This window comes from Tursiops truncatus, chromosome 2 (genome assembly GCF_011762595.2).
Source record: "Tursiops truncatus isolate mTurTru1 chromosome 2, mTurTru1.mat.Y, whole genome shotgun sequence".
Lineage (NCBI taxonomy): Eukaryota > Metazoa > Chordata > Mammalia > Artiodactyla > Delphinidae > Tursiops > Tursiops truncatus.
The window spans coordinates 142,749,174-142,769,375 of record NC_047035.1 but is presented as its reverse complement, the minus strand read 5'-3'; the positions used below and the strand labels follow the sequence as shown (position 1 = coordinate 142,769,375).

Sequence of the window (20,202 nt, the reverse complement as noted above, 5' to 3'; positions counted from 1 at the left end):
TATACCACATCTTCTTTATTCATGTGGTAGGCACATTTCTGACCTTTACACGAGAATACCGGGCACCTCACCTCCATTGTTTCTTAGTTCTGTGACCCCAGGCAAGCCCCTCAACTTCTCTGAGCATCCACTTCCACCTCTGTAAAAGGTGGGAAGGCAATGAGGATTAAAGGATGCTATATGCGATAGGGTAGTTCTTTCTAATCTGAGAATGAGTGTGGACTGTCATTGTTAGGGGCTTAATAGTTAAGCAGGCTCTGTGGTTTCCAGCTCTGTCGCAGGTGACCTGACTGAATTTCAGCACTTTTTTCCTGAAATTTTTGATCACCCAATCTCCCAGTTTAGTCTGTATGTTTGCTCTTCTTTGAATGTTGTAGGAGGTTCAGTATGCCCTTAAAATGAACGTTTAAAAATTATAAAGCATTGTAAATATCAGAAATTGTCACCATAAGCCATCGCTATAATTTTCTGAGTGCAAAAGTAAAATTTAAAGGCAGTAAACATTTTAAAGTGAATGGGTTGGTTGAACAAGAAAATTGATTTTTAGGTGCATTTACCCTCCACAGGGATAAAGGCATTTGGGTTAATGATTACACATGAGATTGAAAAATAGTTTACTGCCTTTCACTGAGCCACCCCAAGCTCCCTTGGGGTCACTGTCATGCAGGCTGTCACATGTCCCTCCATGCAGTGTGGCAGCTCCATCTGTGGGCACGTGTGGAGACAGTGCTGACCTCATCTGAGGATAGAACAGGACACTTGCTGCTCTGGCCCTGGTTGAGAATGAAGAGGCAAAGCCTTAGAGATTGTGACCTTGGGGTGATGCCGGCAGACCATGGCTCAGCTCGTCCTTCGGTGTTAAATGCGACTTGACAATATCAGCAGGGGACCCAGATGCCCAGGCAAAGGGGAACGGGAGGATGAGGACTGTGGAAGGCGGTCCCTGGGCTGCTGCAGGCCACGAATCCATTATGCAATAGGGCTTGGGGGAGCTGGACTTGGTCTGGGCTGTTCCCCTTTGGGAAGGGGTCCATGCTGGAACCTGGTAGCGGCAGTAGCATGTGGCTTGGAAGAATGGAGCAGGGACAGGCCACAGGCCAGTCTTCAAGCTACAGGCCCCTAAATTTGATGGAATATACAGTCAAGGGTAGGCTCCAGGTCCAGCAGGGAGTGGACAGGCCAGTCAACAGAAGCAAGAGGAAGGCTTGACAGACCTGGCCAATACGTGGGGTCTGGGAAGACTCAGGGCTCATACAGGCATAGCAGATCCTGCATCCACAGCAGTGAGCACCCTCGTGGGCTCACCAGCCCAGCTCTCTGAGCCTCCAACAACCTGGCTCTCTGGTCAGAATTGGCCCAGGACGGGGTAGGGCTCACTTTGTAACTGGAGGTGTCTTTGTCTATAACCCTGAGGGGCTGGGGGACACAGGGACCAGCCAGGGAAGGCGACCCTATCCTCTGAAGTAAGCGTGATCCAGAGGGCTTATTAAAAGTGTGTGTGTGTGGTGGAGGTGGACGGCAAAGGGCAAAGGCCTAGGGTCCTAGTATGGGGTCACTGCAGGTAGAGGAAGAGGCAGAGGCAGAGACCAAGAGGAGGACAGAGAGCTGAAACGTGGGGGTGAGGATCCATCTCTCCCCAGGTGATTTGACCAGTAGGAGATAGGACCCCCCCATTCTTTGGTGCAGACCCTAGGCAACAAAAAGATATCCTCTCAGTCACCTTATGCAGGGGAAGGATACCAAGGACGAGCCTTTATTTATGGGAAGAGGCCTCCACGAATGTGAGACCCCTCCATTATATTCCCTTATACTTTGTGGTTATATCTGAGATTGTGCCATTTGACCCCCTCTTCATTCACTTGGGTTGGGGGTACCTTCTGAGAGTAAGGAGCTATAAATATATATATATATATAAAATATAAATATATATGTTCCTTTTGGAAAAATAAATTAGAAAAGAAATGAAAAGCACTCACAATTTTTCTCACTAGCCAGAGGTAACCTCTATTTACATCTTGGCATCTACTAATAGACTATTTTCAGACAAAAGTCATGTATAAACATGCAGTCTTCCTTATTTCTCTGTTGTTGAACTTAACTCTTAACCCCCCATGTCTGTGGATGATGGAAGACTAATTTTGCCAATCCAAAGTAAATTTAGGCATTCCTGGTTTACTCCTGATTTCACTCAGGTCTCCTCTGGGTACCTACTCAGCCAGTTGAGGGTCTCCCTGCCTGGTTTCTACGTGATATGGTGGCGCCGGGGAAGGTTCACCCGGTCCTTGGTCCCCTCGCTGAGACCTTCACGGTAGAGGGAACCGGCCAGCCTCTCCTTTGTCCGAGAGGTTCCATCGCCACCATGTTGGCTGCCGAGGTATCTGGTTCTCTCATCACAGAGGTCACTCTGCTTCCTCCACACCCAACTGTGCAGAGCTCCTGGGCCAGCTGGGGCATTCAGGCATTCTGGGTACCTCTTCAAGGCACAGGGAACTTTCGGCTACATTCTCTCCTACCCAACCCTCCACCCTCCCATGGGAGACTCAGGGGATTGTCCCAGGATTTTGGTCTAACTCTCCCAGGTGGACATTTCCACTCCGAGTTGTCTCAGGACACTCGAAGAAGGCTCTTTCCTCCCAGTATTTCAGATAGAAAGTGGGACACAGGTCTCCGTGCTAGGGCTTGTCCCCAGTGTGTACTACCTGTGTGTCTCAGTGCCAACCAGGAAGGGGCAGAAGTGAGGGGCTCCTTCCCAGGCCCCAACCTGCAGTCTTTGAAACTCATCCTCTCTTCAGTTGGGCAGACCTTTATCTCCTTTGAAATAAGAAAATAGCTTCTCTTATATCTTCATACGTTTTCCCCAAATCTGTGGGTTTATGGTATAAATTTTGTGCTTTGTATCCTCCAGGCTTTGCTCTTTGTAATCAAAACCAAGCTTCTGGCATCAAACAAAATAAACACAAATCCAAATGTTAGCGTCCTATTGCTGCTGTAACCAATCAACACAAAATTAGGAGCTTAAAACAATACAAAGTATCTTATGTAGTTCTGGATGTCAAAAGTCCAAAATGGGTCCCCTGGGCTAAAATCGAAAGTGTTGGCAGAGTCAACATTCCTTTCTGGAGACTGGAGGGGAGAATCCTTTTCCTTGTCTTTTCTAGCTTCTGGAGGCCGCCTACACCCTTGGCTTGTAGCCCCCTCCATGATCAAAGACATCAGTGTAGCTTCTTCAAGACTCTCTCTAACTCTGACCTCCTCCTCTGCCTCCCTCTCCCACTTTTAAGGACCCTTGTGATTTTATTGGGCCCACCTGGACAATCCGGGATAATCCCTCTATTTTAAACTCATCTGATTAGTAACCTTAATTCCATCTGCAACCTTAATTCCCACTTGCCTGTAACATAACAAGTTCACAGGTCCGTGAGAACAGCATGTGGACACCTTTGGAGGGACGATTACTCTGCTTACCGGTCAAATAATAACTCCTTTGTCAAAGGCTTAATTCATATGATCAAAAGCTATGACTTTCAAAAGTATAGTTTTTGTTATTGATTTAACAAGATCTACTTAGTAGTCCCAAAGCCAATGACTTGACTTAAAAAAACAATTTTTTTAAATTTAAAAATGTTTCTATCATCCTATAGGTGATACAGATTGGAAGCTATTACTGTTCATTGACCTGTGGGGCTAACATAATGGGTATCGGAAAGCTCAGTGGATGTTGGGAAGCTCATGAAGAAAAAAGAAATCCCTCAATTTTAGGTCTCCAAATTTAATCTTGTTTCACGTATATGGGTCATACTACACAACCTGTGTTTGTAACCTGATTTAAGTCACTTGAAATTGTAAAGCAGATATCTTTCTATGGCAATAAATCTGACCTTATTACATCATTTTAATTTCTGCAAAGTATTCCCCTATTTATCTAGCCGGCTTCCCATTGTTGCTGCTACTGGGTATCACTAGAATGCAAGGCCCGTTTCTGGCCCTTATTGTTCTGCATGCGTAGTATAGCTGCAGCATCCTGACCTAGGCAGCTCCATGACCTAGGCAGTTAGGTGGTTATTCAAAGCAAGGTAGAGCAGGCAGCAGAGAAGTACCAGCTCTGGATCCCAGCCCTCATCTGGGGTAAGGATGACTCTCAGGGAGCTGTTCTGACTCCAGGTGCTGATAGCAGAGGTTTTCCTGGCACCCTGCAGCACTGCCCTGAGAAATGATTATTTAAGGGATGTGAGGGGTGAGGAGGTGGGGGAGGGGTAGAGTGGTCACAGTGACCTGGAGGTGCTTTGATCAAGTGACGGTGATTCGAGACTATGAATGGTGAGAGTGACATTGGTCAGGGGGCCAGAGGCAGCCATGGCAGGGGTCCATCCCTGGAAGACCGGGGCCACTTGGCAGGGGACAGGTAACCCAGGAACTGGACTGGGCTCTGTCACGCTTGCTTCCCTGGTGACTTTTTCTCTCTCTATCAAACAGAGCAGCCTCTCCCTTCAGTCTGCTCTCACATTGCTGCGTCCCGAAAACCATCACATTCTTCTGCAGCTTTCAGCTCTGAGTCTTTGCCCACTTATTGTATATTCTTTTGGTCTTTTTGGTGGGGGAATCCAAGGATTTATTTAACCCAGCAATCAAACTGGTCATTTAAAATAATAGTACATCTTGTCCAAGTCTAAAAATAAATCCCCCTGGTATGGGAAGGCTAGCAAGGGGAAGTTGGGTAGAGCAGGCTGCAAACGTTTTATAGCCCAGTTAGCCAGGGCTTGAGCCCACTTTTCTTTCATCCCTCCTTGTCCTGACATGGGCGGGAGTCAGAGCGCCTTCTGTTTGCCTCGATTAGAGTCAGCCTCCACCTTCCCCCAAGCCCAACTGCCCTCAGGACACAGGCTGCATTCACCATGCCTCGCTCTGCCCCAGCCCTTTGCAGATTTTATGAAAGGCGTTTTCACTTGGATTAAACAGGCACTGTGTTTGTGTGCGGCGTGTGTAAAGGAGAAAATGAATCACTTCGACTTTGGGCAAAGGACTGGAGGTGTTGTGTTTGTCCTTCGCAATTACATAAACACACCAGAACCCATGAAAAAGAAAGAAAGATGTAGGGTGGGGAGGGGGCAAGCCGCGTCGAGGGCTTGGGGTGATCTGACAAGTTTAGCACATTTCCCATACGTTCAGTCTCAGAAAGCGTGTTCTGCCCGCTCACGACAGACGCCGAGGCCAAGGGAAAGTTTGAGGTTTTGCATTTCTGTTTGTGGTACCGGAAAAGGCTTATGATCTGAGGGCTTGATTCAGTGAAACAACATCGCCTTCCACACATTTGCTTCGCAAGGAGGGCAGGAGTTGGAAGCGACCGTTTTGAGATGTTAAAGATTTGCTGGCAGAGGGAAAGGGATTTTTTTTCCTCCCTCCCTGCCGAAAAAAAACAGTTCTAACGAGGAGTTACTTTGTAATTTTAACTCCCATTCAAATACTCCCAGCCCTAGAAGCTGCCGTTGATCCCCCGCGACTTCTTTTTTTTTTTTTTAACATCTTTATTAGAGTATAATTGCTTTACAATGGTGTGTTAGTTTCTGCTTTATAACAAAGTGAATCAGTTATACTCAGAAGGGACCGGTCACGGCGCTCCCTCCTCCCTGGAGCCCCCGTCATGAGTTTGCAGAAGAGACTCTTCCCTGGAAGGGAGAATGGTGAGTGAGGCGGCTTCTAGGGGCTTCACGGGGAGGTGGGGATGGAGGGTTTGACTTTGTTTTTGGACACCGAGGGGTGGAAACCTAGGTAAGCATAATTTTGGTTATGCCGTGTGGTGTGGTGTGTGTGGTGTGTGTGTGCACGTGTGCGGTGCAGCGGGACACAGTCCCTCCCAGTCTGTCTGCGTTGTCCTCACAGAGGCTGGCTGAATGCTCACTAGGCTGCTTGGTGGAGGGGTGAGAGATGGATGTATCACAGGACCCCCAAGGGGGATGAGAGTGAGCCCTGGCCAGGGCAGCTGCTTCCTACCTGCCCGTTCTTCCTCTGTGAGTGGTCCTGGCAACACTCAGGGGTGGGGATATCAATATCTAAATGCTCAAAGCCGTCAGGGTCCCCATGCCTGGACTCCGCTTCTAGCAGGATGCAGAACACAAGGGGGAGCTGCTCAGCACCTGGGGGAGACCGGGGAGCAGGTCTCCGGAGCAGGGGGCCCCCTGAGCCTCATGGATCTGAGCCCCGGGAGGGGCGCCAGGTACCCCGGCCAGACTCCCTGCCTTGTTGCAGGTACAGCCCCGTGGATCAGATCATTTCTTATGACAACCTCCTTCCTTTGCTCCAGAAGCATAAACAAACAGGCATCAGGGAAAAGGATTTTAACCCCTCAGCCTAGCTTTTAAAGTCAACACTTGGCAAAACTTCAGCTCTGTCGTAACTTTGGCATAAGAGAATAAACACGTGGTTTTCTTTAAAAAGGAGAGCAAGGCGGGTCAAAGGCACATTCTGGCTCTTTCTGCTCCAGGAAGATATGATAGAGACGGCTAGAACCCTGGGATCCATTTGGTTAGGTTCTGTTAAAGAATTCTCTGAATTCTGAAGAAAGACAGTGGGGCACAGGGGCCCAGAACCCGGGCTGTGGGGACGGAATCTTGGCTCTGAGATGAACAGGCTAGTTGGTGTGGGGAAAGGTATTTAACCTCGCTATGGCTCAGTTTCCTCCTCTGCAAAACAGGGGTCATAAATTCCTACCACACAGGACTATAGAAGCCGTAAATGAGATGAAGCTGGTGAAATGGCCCGAGCAGCCTCTGTGCGATACAGAGAACGTTTCAACCCCCAAAGCAGCTGCTCCCCTGTTCCCCTGTCGTGACACAGGAACCCTCACAGAGCGCTCAGCCCTTGGGGATGAAAGAAGGAGTTCTCGAGGGGCCCAAGTGGCCATGGCCTCCCTCTCTTGCAGAAGGTGGGCCAAGCTTCAGAGATAAAGTACAGGATGCATTTTCTTACACTGGGGGATCTTCGAGGACTGGACTTCACCTGGTATTTAGTAGGCGCTTGACGTGTGCCGAAAGCATTTCCTTCATTTTTATTTCCATGGGGTCCTGCCGCTTCCTGTCCCTGGCTGCATCACCATCTCTGGTTGGGTTTCCCTGGTGCGTGTAGGAAGTTCACTGGAGAGCGTTGCTCCAACACAAACCTCAGCCAGTCCAGCCGATCCCATGGGGCTTTGTACCCTTGCAATGACCCAACACTGCATGTGGGCTGTCCTGGGGAGAGGCCGCTGCCTTCAGCTGAGGGTAAGTCCTGGAGAGAGGTTCCGCTCTGAGCTGTTCCAGGCAAGCTGTGTGCCAGCTGTGAGAATGAGTACTCAGTCCTGGGGCAACAACCCACAGCATCACTTCTCGACGGTGATCGAGTCCCTTCTTTCCTCTGAGTTCAGTAGCTGGAAGGTTGGGGGTTCAATGCACGGACACCCGTTCAGTTACATTCTTACACAGCATTGTGACCTTGGATAAGCCCCTTCCCGTATCCAGGACTCACTGTCGCTGTCTGTAAGGTGGATGGAAGGTGTTAAGGAGAGATGGTCTCTAAGAACCCTTCTCGCGCTGCCTTTCCCCACGTGCAGATTCTGAGCACGTGACAAGGTGGTTGGTTGTACCCCCAGCAATAGTTGGGTCACGTGATCTCCTCCACAGGTGCCTCCGTTCCTTCCGGCAGAAAATGGAATCAAGATATACCTGGGGGCCCTTGTGAGTCCCCATGGCCAGCTGTCGGCAGGGAGGGGCCGGGCCTGTGAGATGCAGAGGGAGGGTCTGTGTAGGGCTGGAGGGCGGGGGTGGGGTTTGAGGAGAATTCTGCCGTATGCTTTCTCCCGCCTCACCCCTGCTCTTCTCCCCAAAACAAAGTAAAACCACATTGGACGCTGCCATCCATCTTTTTCTTTCTTTCTTTCTTTTTTTTTTGCGGTACGCGGGCCTCTCACTGCTGTGGCCTCTCCCGTTGCGGAGCACAGGCTCCGGACGCGCAGGCTCAGTGGCCATGGCTCACGGGCCCAGCCGCTCCGCGGCATGTGGGATCTTCCCGAACCGGGGCACGAACCCATGTCCCCTGCATCGGCAGGCGTACTCTCAACCACTGCGCCACCAGGGAAGCCCTGCCATCCACCTCTAATGGTAAGGAGGTATATAATGTTGCCTGGGACAGGCATGGACGTAGCTGGCTTTATTTTATTGCCTTTCCCACCCCACCACAGATTTTCTATTTATTTTTCGACCTACAAAGAGTGAAGTCACTATCTCAAACACTTGGAATTCATTCTCAACAGATTATTTATTTAGAGCAGTCTGTGCTTCAGGCATCGTGCTGGGCTCTGATGATCTGATGGGAGACTTGAGATTAAACAATCATACAAGTATCAATATAATGACAAGAGGGTTAGTTTTTTTTTTTTTTTGGAGTATAGTTGCTTTACAGTGTTGCGTTAGTTTCTGCTGTACAACAAAGTAAGTCAGCTATACATATACATATATCCCCCTCTTTTGTGGATTTCCTTCCCATTTAGGTCACCACAGAGCATTGAGTAGAGATCCCTGTGCTATACAGCAAGTTCTCCTTAGTTATCTATTTTATACATAGTAGTGTATACATGTCAATCCCAATCTCCCAATCCATCCCACCCCCCTTTCCCCCCTTGGCGTCCATACTTTTTTTCTCTACGTCTGTGTCTCTATTTCTGCTTTGCAAATAAGTTCATCTGTACCATTTTTCTAGATTCCACACACATATGCGTTAATTTACAATATTCGTTTTTCTCTTTTTGACTGATTTCACTCTGTATGACAGACCAAAGAGGGTTAGTTGCAATGAGAGGCTCTAACCAGGGAACCGGCCTAGTCTAGTGGTCAGGGCGGGCCTCCCTGAGGAGGTGCCCTTTGAGCTGTGTGCAGGTGTATAGGAGCGAGGTCAGGTGCAGAGGTAGGGAAGCAAGCTCTAGGTAAAGAGAACAGCATGCCGAAGAATAAGGATGAGAAAAGAGAACTGTCTCAACTCTTACGAGCTTAACTTTGTCACTGTGAGCTCTGTAAGCATCCTTCCATCCAGTCTGTTTTCCTTGCAGAATCTTTTAAAAAATCATCCTCGAGACTTGTTAGCTCAGGGGAAAAGAGATTTTGCTGGAGGCCAGGTCTCAACAGCCCTCTCTCCGTGTGACAGCCGGTTCTCTCTGTTCCCCACATCTGGCGGCCAACCCCCGAGGGTGCCTCCTGGAAATCTCTCTGCAATTACTAGCACCTCCCTCCACCTGGGCGCTTTTAGCATCAGGCGCTGATTTAGGACCCTGATGGGCACTGACTCACTGCATCTTCCCCCCACAGCCCTATGAGGCCAATGCCTTGTCTTGATCGTATAGGTAAGCCAAAATGAGGCCTGGGGAGCTTATCCAAATGGTGAGTGGCAGGACTGAGATTTGAACCCAGGGCAGGTCTGTTTCATTCTAAAGCTTGAGTTCTTAGCATGTGGCTGAAAAATAACAATAATGATCCTGAGGTACGTACAGACTGATTCCCGTGCTGACGTTTCCACTTGGGGTTAGGGTTCTCAGTTCCTGCAAAGTTTTCAGAACCATCACCATTATGGCCCCCACATTATGGACCCTTCAGATTGCTTTCAGTGGTATTTTTTCCAAAATCTTATTAAAAACGTTCAAACATACAGGAAGGTGGAAAGAACCGTAGTCTAACAAGCACATACCCACTGTCTAGCTTCCATAAGTAACACTTCATTTGCCTTCTCACGTGACCATCCGCCCCTCTATCCATCCACCCATGCATGAATCTTATTTTTTGAATACATTTCCAAATAAGTTTCAGGCACCATTGCACTTCACTTCTAAACAGTTCAACATGGATGTAATTAAATCAAGTTCAGGGTTTGCCTACTATTCTCCTTTTAGGTAAAATTTACACACAGTGCATGTACATATCTTATGTGTACCATTTGATTAATTTTGACACATAGATACACCTGTGTAAGACAAACTCTTAGCGTGGTGGGAACATTATTCTCACCCCAGAGAGCTCTTCCATTCCCCTTCTCAGTTGCTTTCAGTTTTTCCTAATAATATATAACATGTCACTAGATTTAAGGGCCTGGTTTAATGAAGTACAGAACCTGCCTTGTCCTGCCTTGGCCGTGAGGGCAGAACCCTTGGTGGTAAAGGCCCCCAAGTCTGCTGGGGAGGCCTCACAATGGGTTCAAGTGCAGATTTTGGCTGGGGTTTTGGGAGAAGGGGACAGCATCAAGCAGAAGGTTTTGGGGGGCTGAGAGGAAGCAGATATAGTTAGTGGTGCAGACAGGGCACGGGCTCCGGGAGCTCCGGTTGGGGCTCCGGGGTCTGTCAGTGGGTTTAGGCACAGGCCAGGATGGAGGAGATGGGGCAGGTGCCCTTTCGTGGGAACTGGACCCTTGGGTGGTGGGGAGAACCGTGCCAAGGCTCCGTATATACTCGTGTGTCCTAGGGCCTCACGGGGGGTCCCCACGGGGTCAGGGTGATAGGGACCAAGCTGTTTTCACTGGGGCTGCCTTCTAGTTCCTGATGCAGTCCAGACGGGTCCAGGAATTGGAGCCAGTACGTGCATCTGTCACTGGGAAAATGGACACAGAAGCAACCAAAATGGGTACCATGCAGTGTAGGGCAGATACGTTTCGAGTGTCTGAACAGCTGTGATGGAATGAGAATGGCAATGGAGAGGGTCCAGACCCAGGGGCTTCTGGCTCCGGCACCCTGCATGCTGCCCTTCCCACTGTGGATGGCGTCTGGGGCATCGCGGGCAGAAGGCGGTTGAAGGAGGGCAGCGCTGATGCTTGTGGAAACACCACCGCACGTCAGGCAGCGACAGCATTCTTATTGAAGTCTTATAATCACACATGTTACAAAGGAGACATCTGCAGCTCAGAAGGGGGCGTGGCTTCTCCCAGGTCACACAGCCAGTCCGCAGCAGCCTCGTGGTAAGAGCTCAGGCCTCTGGACTCCTGGACCAGCGCTCTTCCTGCACAGACCCTGCGGTGGTGCACATATGCATCCCTGGGCATGCAGTCAGTTATATCCGTCTGTCTCTACGTCTATATTATATCTGCGGCTATGCATCTGACCACAAAGATCCCTCTCTCCCTCCTTCCTCCTGCCTTTTTGCCCTGTTTCTTTTCTTCTTCTCATCTCTTCCTCTAACAGGTATTTAACATCCACTTTGTGCCAAGGACTGTGTAGGGCAAGAGAGAGAGAGAGAGAGAGAGAGAGGAGACACAGTCCCTGGCATCAAGGGTCTCACAGTTACCGGGTAAGACCCAGATGAGAGAGCTTTGAGTGTACAGAAGGGCAGCTCCTTTTTCCATTCATCTGTTGATGGACATTTAGGTTGCTTCCAAGTCCTGGCTATGTGTGGTACATATATACAATGGAATATTACTCAGCCATAAAAAGGAACGAAATTGGGTCATTTGTAGAGATGTAAATGGACCTAGAGAGTGTCATACAGAATGAAGTAAGTCAGAAAGAGAAAAACAAATATTGTATATTAACGCATATATGTGGAATCTAGAAAAATGGTACAGATGATCTTATTTGCAAAGCAGAAATAGAGACGTAGAGAACAAACATATGGATACCAAGGAGGAACGTGGGGTGTGGGAGGAATTGGGAGATTGGGATCGACACATATACACTCTTGATACCATGTATAATGTAGATAACTAATGAGGACCTACTGCATAGCGCTAGGAACTCTACTCAATGCACCGTGGTGACCTAAATGGGAAGGAAATCAAAAAAGAGGGGATATGTGTATATGTATAGCTGATTCACTTTGCTGTACAGCAGAAACTAACACAACATTGTAAAGCAACTATACTCCAATAAAAATTAATTAAAAAAAAAAAGAAATTGCATTCTCCTCTCCACCGCCCCGCCCCGCCAAAAAGAAGGGCAGCTCCTAATTCCATCAGTGAGTTGGGAGGGAGGTGTCAGGGAAGACTTCCTGGAGGAGAGGACTCTGAGCCAAACCTTGAAAAACACAGGAGAGCTGGCCGGGAAGCAGGGGCTCTGGGAGTTAGAAAGCGCATTGTGTGCCGAGGCGCGGAGGTGGGAGAAGGCACGAAGAGTCTGGAGGAACTTCAAGCCAAGGGAGACAGTCTGCGACCTTGGGCAGGGACTGAAAATTTTTACTTATTGAGTCAGTCATGTCACGACAATAACAAATGAAGAAAAGAAAGCAGGGATTTCTTCAAATTTAAAAATGTTACTTTCTGATGCAAGGCAGGAAGCGGCATTCCTCAGATAATTGTGTGGGCAGAAGGACTGCAGGAGGGGGACGGGCAGCCTCCCCGGCTGGCCAGGCTTGCTCCACCTCGGCTCGTCCCCTGTCCTGTGTGAACACGCTCCGGAGGGGGCCGGGCCCCCCGGCTGGGGGAGCTCCGGCATCCTATGAGAGCCAGAAAAGACGGGGCACTTGACTGTCTCTACGCCCTTGGACCGAACACACGGTTCCTGCCAAAATCTTACTGAGTGGAAACATCCCCAGCGCCCTCTCCTCCCCCTGGGTGTGTCATTCATTAATACCTGGCCTTTTCTTGTGGCCTGGTGAAGGGGGAGCTTGCTGTGCAAACCATCCTGATCTTGGCCTTGAAAAAGCACCGCCCAGACACCAATCCTTCCCTCCTGGTTTGGTGTTTAACCCTTTCTCAACCTCCCACCCATGTGACTGCACGGCCGGGGATGGGTAGGGATTTCCAGATTGCTCAACATGGCACAGTTTATTTATTCAACGTTTATTCCAAGGGCCAGGATTGCCTGGACTTTGTTGTCAGATAACCTTGGGTTCAAAGGCTGGCTCCGTGCCTTGGGAAAACCGTTTTCTCCCTTCCTCGTCCGGAAAATAGGGATAACGAATGGCGCCAACCCTACGATTAGAGTTGGGAGATAGATGCTGTGTTGTCAGTACTTAGTGAAGTGTCTGGCTCATAGCAGGCGCTGCACGAGTGACAGTTGTTACTATTATTATTATCATTACTATTTTTGTCCGCACCACGCAGCATGAGGGATGTCAGTTCCCCAGCCAGAGATCGAACCTGTGCCCCCTGCGGTGGAAGCTCAGAGTCTCACCAGGGAACTGCCAGGGAAGTCCCAGTTGTTCCTATTATTCATCAGTCAAGGTTCTGTATCTCCAAGTGTTTTTCTTCATCCCACAGCTATGAATGAAACCAAGTGACTCTGCTCGGCCAATCCAAAGGGTTATTGGTGCTCTCAGAAATGAACTCTTTTCCCTTGCAGAGAACATTCTCACTCTGTCCCCATCAGTGACCTTGAGAGACTAGGAGAGAGGGTGTGAATATGTTTTTGAAGTTCTGTCTAAGTCTGAGCCTAGTCACATAAATTAGATGAAGAAAATGTCTGCCAGAGCTCTCTGTAAACGCTAAAATACAAACGAGTGCAGAAGCTCATTACATGGCATTAGTCATTCATCTATTCATTCGGTTTGGGGTTGATTCATTCAGTAACTGTTTACCGAGCCCTTCTAGAACAGGCATGTCCTAGGGCTGGAGACCCTGCAGTGAACAAAGCTGGTGAATTCCTGTTTGGGGTGCTTGACTGTCCATGGGGCACAGAGATACAGACTAGAGACCGAATAGACTACAAGACACCTTCAGATGATGACGAGTTCTATGAAGAAAAGGAGACGAGATGGGGAGTAGCTGGGGCCTAGTGTAGACGGGGTGGAGAGGAAAGGTCACATTTAGGATATCAAGGCAGGAAGGAGACAGCCTTAGGAAGATCTGGAAGTAGGAAATTCCTGGAAGAGGAAACAGCTTGGAAAAAAGCTTTAGAGTGACATGGGCGTGGCTTCTTCAGCAAAGGGGAGACTAAGAGGGGCAAGACCATGTAAGTCTTTCCGGACGTGGTAAAGAATTTGGACTTTATTTTGAAACAGCAATGCAAAGCCTTGGGGAGGAGTAATGTGTGGGCCCCAGGGCTTTTCAGGGCAGTGGCACACTGCTCTGCATGGCACCATAATGGTAAATACATGATGTTATGCATTTGTCAAGGCCCACAGAATATGCAACCCAGAGAGCGAACCCTGATGTAACCTGTGGAATTTAGTCAATCACAATGTCTCAGTATTGATTTACCAATTGTAAGAATGCAGGATGTTAATAATAGGAGAGACCGTGAGTGGAGCATACGGGAACACTCTGTACTTTCTGTGCAATTTTTCTGTAAACTTAACACTGCTCTAAAAAAAAAAAAAATCCTTTTTTTTTGTTTTTTGCGGTACGCGGGCCTCTCACTGTTGCGGCCTCTCCCGTTGCAGAGCACAGGCTCCGGATGCACAAGCTCAGCGGCCATGGCTCACGGGCCCAGCCGCTCCGCAAAAAGTGGGATCTTCCCGGGCCGGGGCACGAACCCGTGTCCCCTGCATCGGCAGGCGGACTCTCAACCACTGCGCCACTAGGGAAGCCCTCTTTTTTATGTTTTTACTGTTTGATAATTTATGATACTTCATTTTAGATACTTCATTACGTTTTTGCAATATACTTGCTATGTTATTACATTTTTACAATATCTGTGTTGAAAACAACATGAATGAAGAAATCCATGGATAATCGAAATTATTTTGATAGAAACTTGAACCATTTCCCTAAAGAAGTAGATACAAGAATAATTATCAGAGAGTGATGTTTTAATTCCTTTAAAGCACACATTGAGCTGTGACAGATGCATGAAGGTGTCAAGGTGAGGGTGACATTTGCCCAAACCCTCAATCTCCTTGGTGTCTTGTATTCCAAAACCAAAACAAAAGCATGTGGTTACTTCTAACAGCAAAAGTTTGTAGAGCTGTTCACAGGGGCTCCCTCTCCTGTTGTCTCCTTCCCTCTAACACCCTGCAGTGGGAGTTTTTTGTTATTTTTTACTTTTTATTTTTTGGCCATGTTGGGTCTTCGTTGCTGCGCACGGGCTTTCTCTAGTTGTGGTGAGTGGTGGCTACTCTTCGTTGCGGTGCACGGGCTTCTCATTGCGGTGTTTTCTCTTGTTGCGGAGCGTGGGCCGTAGGTGCTCGGCTTCAGTAACTGTGGCATGCGGGCTCTACAGTGCAGGCTCAGTAGTTGTGGCGCACGGGCTTTGTTGCTCCGTGGCACGTAGGATCTTCCCAGACCAGGGATCGAACCCATGTCCCCTGCATTGGCAGGAGGATCCTTAACCACTGCGCCACCAGGAAAGTCCCACGGTGGGAGTTTTTAATTCCATTTGGCAGAAGAGTAAACCAAAGTTGAGACGCGACCAAGATCCCATAGGAAGACCTTGCCCGAGCTTGGCATGTAGCTCAGGCGGGCCCCATTTCTCACCCAGGTGGGGCTCTCCCAGCTGCATCTTCCCGCCTTTCTTCAGGCACGAAATGAGCTCGCCTATGGAGACTGTCAGGGTGCAGAGGGAAGACTCCTTTTTCTGGAAGAGGTCCTGGAGGGCACTGATATGATACAGTCTCCACCACGAGGGAAACCACCCTGTGTCTGTAAAGGTCTGGGCAGGAATGAATTCACCTTTGGAGAGTGAGCAAGCATGTATCATCTGAAAATGGAGAGGCAGGGGGCTTCCATGGCGGTCCAGTGGTTAAGACTTTGCCTTCCAATGCAGGGGGTGTGGGTTCGATCCCTGGTCAGGGAGCTGGGATCCCACATGCCTCAGGGCCAAAAAAACAATACATAAAACACAAGCAATATTGTAACAAATTTAATACAGACTTTTAAAAAACAGAGAGTAATATTCCATTGTATAGACACTGGAATATTACTCAGCCACAAAAAGAAACAAAATTGAGTTATTTGTAGTGAGGTGGATGGACCTAGAGTCTGTCATACACACTGAAGTAAGTCAGAAAGAGAAAAACAAATACCGTATGCTAACGCATATATATGGAATCTAAAAAAAAAAAAAGGTCATGAAGAACCTAGGGGCAAGATGGGAATAAAGACGCAGACCTATTAGAGAATGGACTTGAGGACACGGGGAGGGGGAAAGGTAAGCCGGGACGAAGTGAGAGAGTGGCATGGACATATATACACTACCAAATGTAAAATAGATAGCCAGTGGGAAGCAGCCGCATAGCACAGGGAGATCAGCTCGGTGCTTTGTGACCACCTAGAGGGGTGGGATAGGGAGGGTGGGAGGGAGACGCAAGAGGGAGGGGATATGGGGATATATGTATACGTATAGCTGATTCACTTTGTTATAAAGCAGAAACTAACACACCATTGTAAAGCCATTATACTCCAATAAAGATGTTAAAAAAAAAATGGAGAGGCAGGAAGTGGATTCAGGTACAGGTGACAAGGCGTAGAAGGGAGGCTGTGGGGTCTGGGAAGGGCAAGGCTGGCCTCCTCACACCTGGGCTACCAGATCGCCCCCCCACCTTTCTGCCAGTGAAACAGCCTGGGCAGTTGATCCCCGGGCCCCAGCCTTGACTACACTGCAGGTGTGAGCAGAGCAGGCAACACTGACCGAGGCCCAGGCTTCCTGCACTTTAGAAGTTACTCCACTGCGCCCCAGACTCAGCCCTGCCATGTGGAACTGCCCCCTACACCCTCTGACAAAGGCAGCTTTATCCCCAAAGTGCCTCCCTTGTGACCGTGGGCCTTGTTCCCACAGTAGTGCCTGGATCTCCAAAGCCTTGCTTGGAATTCCCAGGGCTTCCTACGAGTTGCACCTACACCCTCATTAAAGCCCCCAGTCAGCCCTGAAACATTTGGTGGTGAGCAGAGGAAAGCATTCCACTTGTTAGAAGAGAGGGCCACACAGAAGTCCCGGCCCGGCACGTACAAACAGCTCACAGAGACCGTGCTTAGGCGAGATGTGTGGGATGGTCATTAAGGGGCAGACGGGTTAAATGTCACCCTTAGATCAGGCTCTCCGAGGGGACATGCGGGGGCAAAGCACTCTAACCACGCAATGAGAATCCTGATAGGACACACAGAGTGCCTTGTCCCTTTGTGCCGCGGTTCTCAACACGCTCTACGTAAGTGAAGTCCTCGGTTCTCAAACTTGATGATTCTGGAGGGCCTGCACCAGCAGAGTGCCAGGCCCAACCCCCAGAGTTTCTGATTCCAGAGGACTAGATGCAGCCTGAGAATCTGCATTTCTAGCAGAAGTTTCTACGGGCTCAAACTTGTTACATAACTTATTTTTTCCAGTGATCTCTTGGAGGCATCCCTTTTGATGCCTACAACTGGCGTGGGGACCAGACTGGCTCCTGAGAGCCAGTTTCTTATTTTAAGGACAGCCTAGCATAGAGAGGCAGCATGATGCCATGAAAAGAGCCTGGGCTTTGGAGTCGGGTGGATCTCAATTAGACTCCTGACGGGATCCCTTGCTAGCTAGGTGACCCCTGGGAAGGCGCTGGATTTTGCTGAACCAGGAGTGGGCTATGACCCAGGGTCACCAGGTCTGGCACACAGTAGGTACTCAGTGAATCTCTGTGCCGTGACCTTTTCACCTGTAAAATGAGGATGGTAATATATACAAGATGGACGGCGAGATAGTGTGAGCTGACGTTATGCCAGGCCCTTTGGAGGCACTGAGCAGCGTTTGTTACCTTTCTGCCCTCCCAGCCACTTCCAGGTTATCCAAGGAAGGCAGGGGTCAACTGGGACCGCAACGAGGAACCTCGCTGGGCTCTGGGGTTCTGGGCGGCGCTGGCCTCCTGGGTGTTCTCTGCCAGCCCAGCAGATGGTGGAATTTGTTCTGAGCCGAGCTTCCCAGCGCTGGCAGCCCGGCCTTTTTGGACCAAGCGTCTTCACGCAGAGAAGTCAGATGGCTCAGGTCGGGAGTCTCCAAGCGAGCCGGTGCCATGTTGGACACATTTGCCCTGAGTCACCTGTCCAGAGCAGGTTGTGAGAGCGTTGTCCGACTCACAGCATCCCAGCCATCAGCGCCTGAGATCCGATTTGAGACCAGCCTCTGAGTGAGAAAGGAGCGTCCATTTCTCATTCTTTGCCGGCTCTGACCCAGGCCCGGGCCCTGACTTTCCCGGGATAAATGGTTCCGTGGTCCCGGCTGGGCAGTTGGAGAGCAAAGCCCCAGGGGCTGTGAGCAGAGAGGTAGGTGGGCCCGGGTGAGAGAAGGTCCCTCAGGCAGCGGTTCTGACCAGGTGGCAGCTAACGGACGCAGGAGGCTGGCTTCTCTGACCTGCATGGGGACGGGGCCCGGTTGCTGGAACTTGGGCACCTGTTTGGAGGCTGTGCTGGGTTGGGCAGGAGGGGAAATGGTCACTGGGGTAGGAATCGGGTGCCACCTTTGGTTGCAGAGGGGTGGGGGAGGAAGCCGTTTGAGAGGCTGGCGTGGGGAGAGGGCTGTCACTTGTCCTCGCTTTGTAGCCCTGGGAGCTTCTGGTTCTAGGATTTCTGCCTGAACAGCCAAGACCTCATCCTTGGGACTGGGGATATGGAAGGCGGTGGAAGGAAGGATGGAGAGACCAGAGGAGGCCCCCCCACTGCTCACTATGCTTCCCCTCTCCCAGGTGGGCACGGTGCGTGGGCAGCCCTGCCACAGGCCTTGGGAAGACTGTTACTCCACTTGCTTTAGATGAGGGTCCACTTGCTTTAGACTAATTCCGCATGGTTTCAGTCCCACGGTTGGCGCTCCTTTGGTTGATAAAGCTGCTTGCTTTCTGTTGTCGGAGGACTCAGCAGATTCCTTGCTCCGTGAGGACACAGGGCAGCATCTTCCTTCTCTTTTTTTTTAAATTTGAATTAATTAATTAGGCCACGCAGCTCGGCATGCGGGATCTTCCCCGACCAGGGATGGAACCCACTCCCCCTGCAGTGGAAGTGCGGAGTCTTAACCGCTAGACCACCAAGGAAGTCCCATCCACTTCCTTCTCTTACCAAGTGAAATCCTCCCGTTTCTGGCAGAGCCCGTCAAAGGAGCCGAGCGCCAAGCCTTCCTTACTTCCCCAAGCAGCCCGGGATGCTGCCCTGTGGCTTCTTTCCCTTTCTCCAGGCTGCTGGGAAGGACAGGATGGCTCCATTCCTTTCCTCTCCTCTGTTCTGTTTTTTGTCCTGCAGTTAAGTGGCGGTCAACATTCATGACCACAGTTGAGGGTACCTCCTGTATTCCACGCATGACGAGGGCATGAGCTATCAGGGTGCGACAGCCCCCTCCTTGAAGCCCCGGCTATATATTTATTCACCTCCACTGACGTTTATTAATCACACTAAACACCCAATCATTTCCTGTGCACTCTTCCTGCCCCAGGCTCTGTGGTAAAATCTTTTCCTGCATCATCTCGTTTAAGCCTTAACAGCAACCCTGAGTTAGGTAGTGTATCCCCGCAAACTGCGAGACGAGGTGACTCGCCCAGGGTCACTCAGCTAGAAAGTGGCACTGAACCCCAGCCTGTCTGACTCCAAACTCTACAATCTTAACTGCTCTGCTACATGCCTCAACAAATATTTCTATTTCCAAAACACAAAGATGGTCATATATCCACAGGGTAAAAAAAAAAAAAATCTGAGTTGGATTATAATTACCTACAGCAGATGTTTTCTAGTTCTTTTTATCCATGGAAACCTGTTTAGAATTGAAATCTTTCATAAAAATTCATGTGTCAACAGTTTGGAGCAGAATTATTCAGACTGAAGGCAGGCTAGGAGTTTGAGACCTGTCCTCTTGCCAAACTCCCCACTCCCCTTTCTGGGCCCCAGCCAGCGTACCCCCGGGGTTTGGAGGTGAAGTGGGGAGGGTGCACTTTGAAATGAAAGCCACTCGCTAGCAGGATAGTGTCTTCATTCCTTAAGCACGACTGCTTGGCTACCTGAATTGGCCATTTGACCCTTTACCCCAGCCCCGCTCACACCCAGACTCCAGTGTTGCCAAGAGATCTGCTCCGATCTGAATACAGGGGCGTCTTTTAGAGCTTTGTGCCTTTGCTTGTTGTTCTGTCTGCTGGAAATGCTCACGCTTCTGTCTTTCCTTCCCACGTGGAAAACCCTCATTCAGCTTTCAAGCCTCAGCTCAGGGGCCGATTCCTTGGTGACACCATCCATAATGTCACTTCAGATGGGGGTACTTGATTCAGACCATTATTATGAAACTTCCCACACTAGGAATATTATCCACGTACTCATCTGTCTTCTCTCACTGGCTGTAAAGGACCATGCCTTCATCCTTTACATCACGAATGCCTGACACATGACGAATCT

General features: G+C 49.5%; 1 protein-coding gene across 6 annotated transcripts in view; it reads left to right on the top strand.

The window, feature by feature from the left end:
- The first annotated feature begins 5,346 nt into the window (after window positions 1-5,346).
- IL16 (interleukin 16) overlaps window positions 5,347-20,202 on the top strand; it is a 116,489-nt gene continuing 101,633 nt past the window's right edge. For 2 of the 6 annotated variants that reach the window (XM_073801458.1, XM_073801461.1), the window contains exon 1: window positions 5,350-5,678. In XM_073801458.1, coding sequence (XP_073657559.1) covers window positions 5,639-5,678 — 40 coding nt within the window. In that variant the 5' untranslated portion in view covers window positions 5,350-5,638. Of the gene's footprint in view, window positions 5,679-20,202 lie in introns of all 6 variants that reach the window. The other 4 variants (XM_073801460.1, XM_033852222.2, XM_073801459.1 and 1 more) reach the window with 4 other exon arrangements.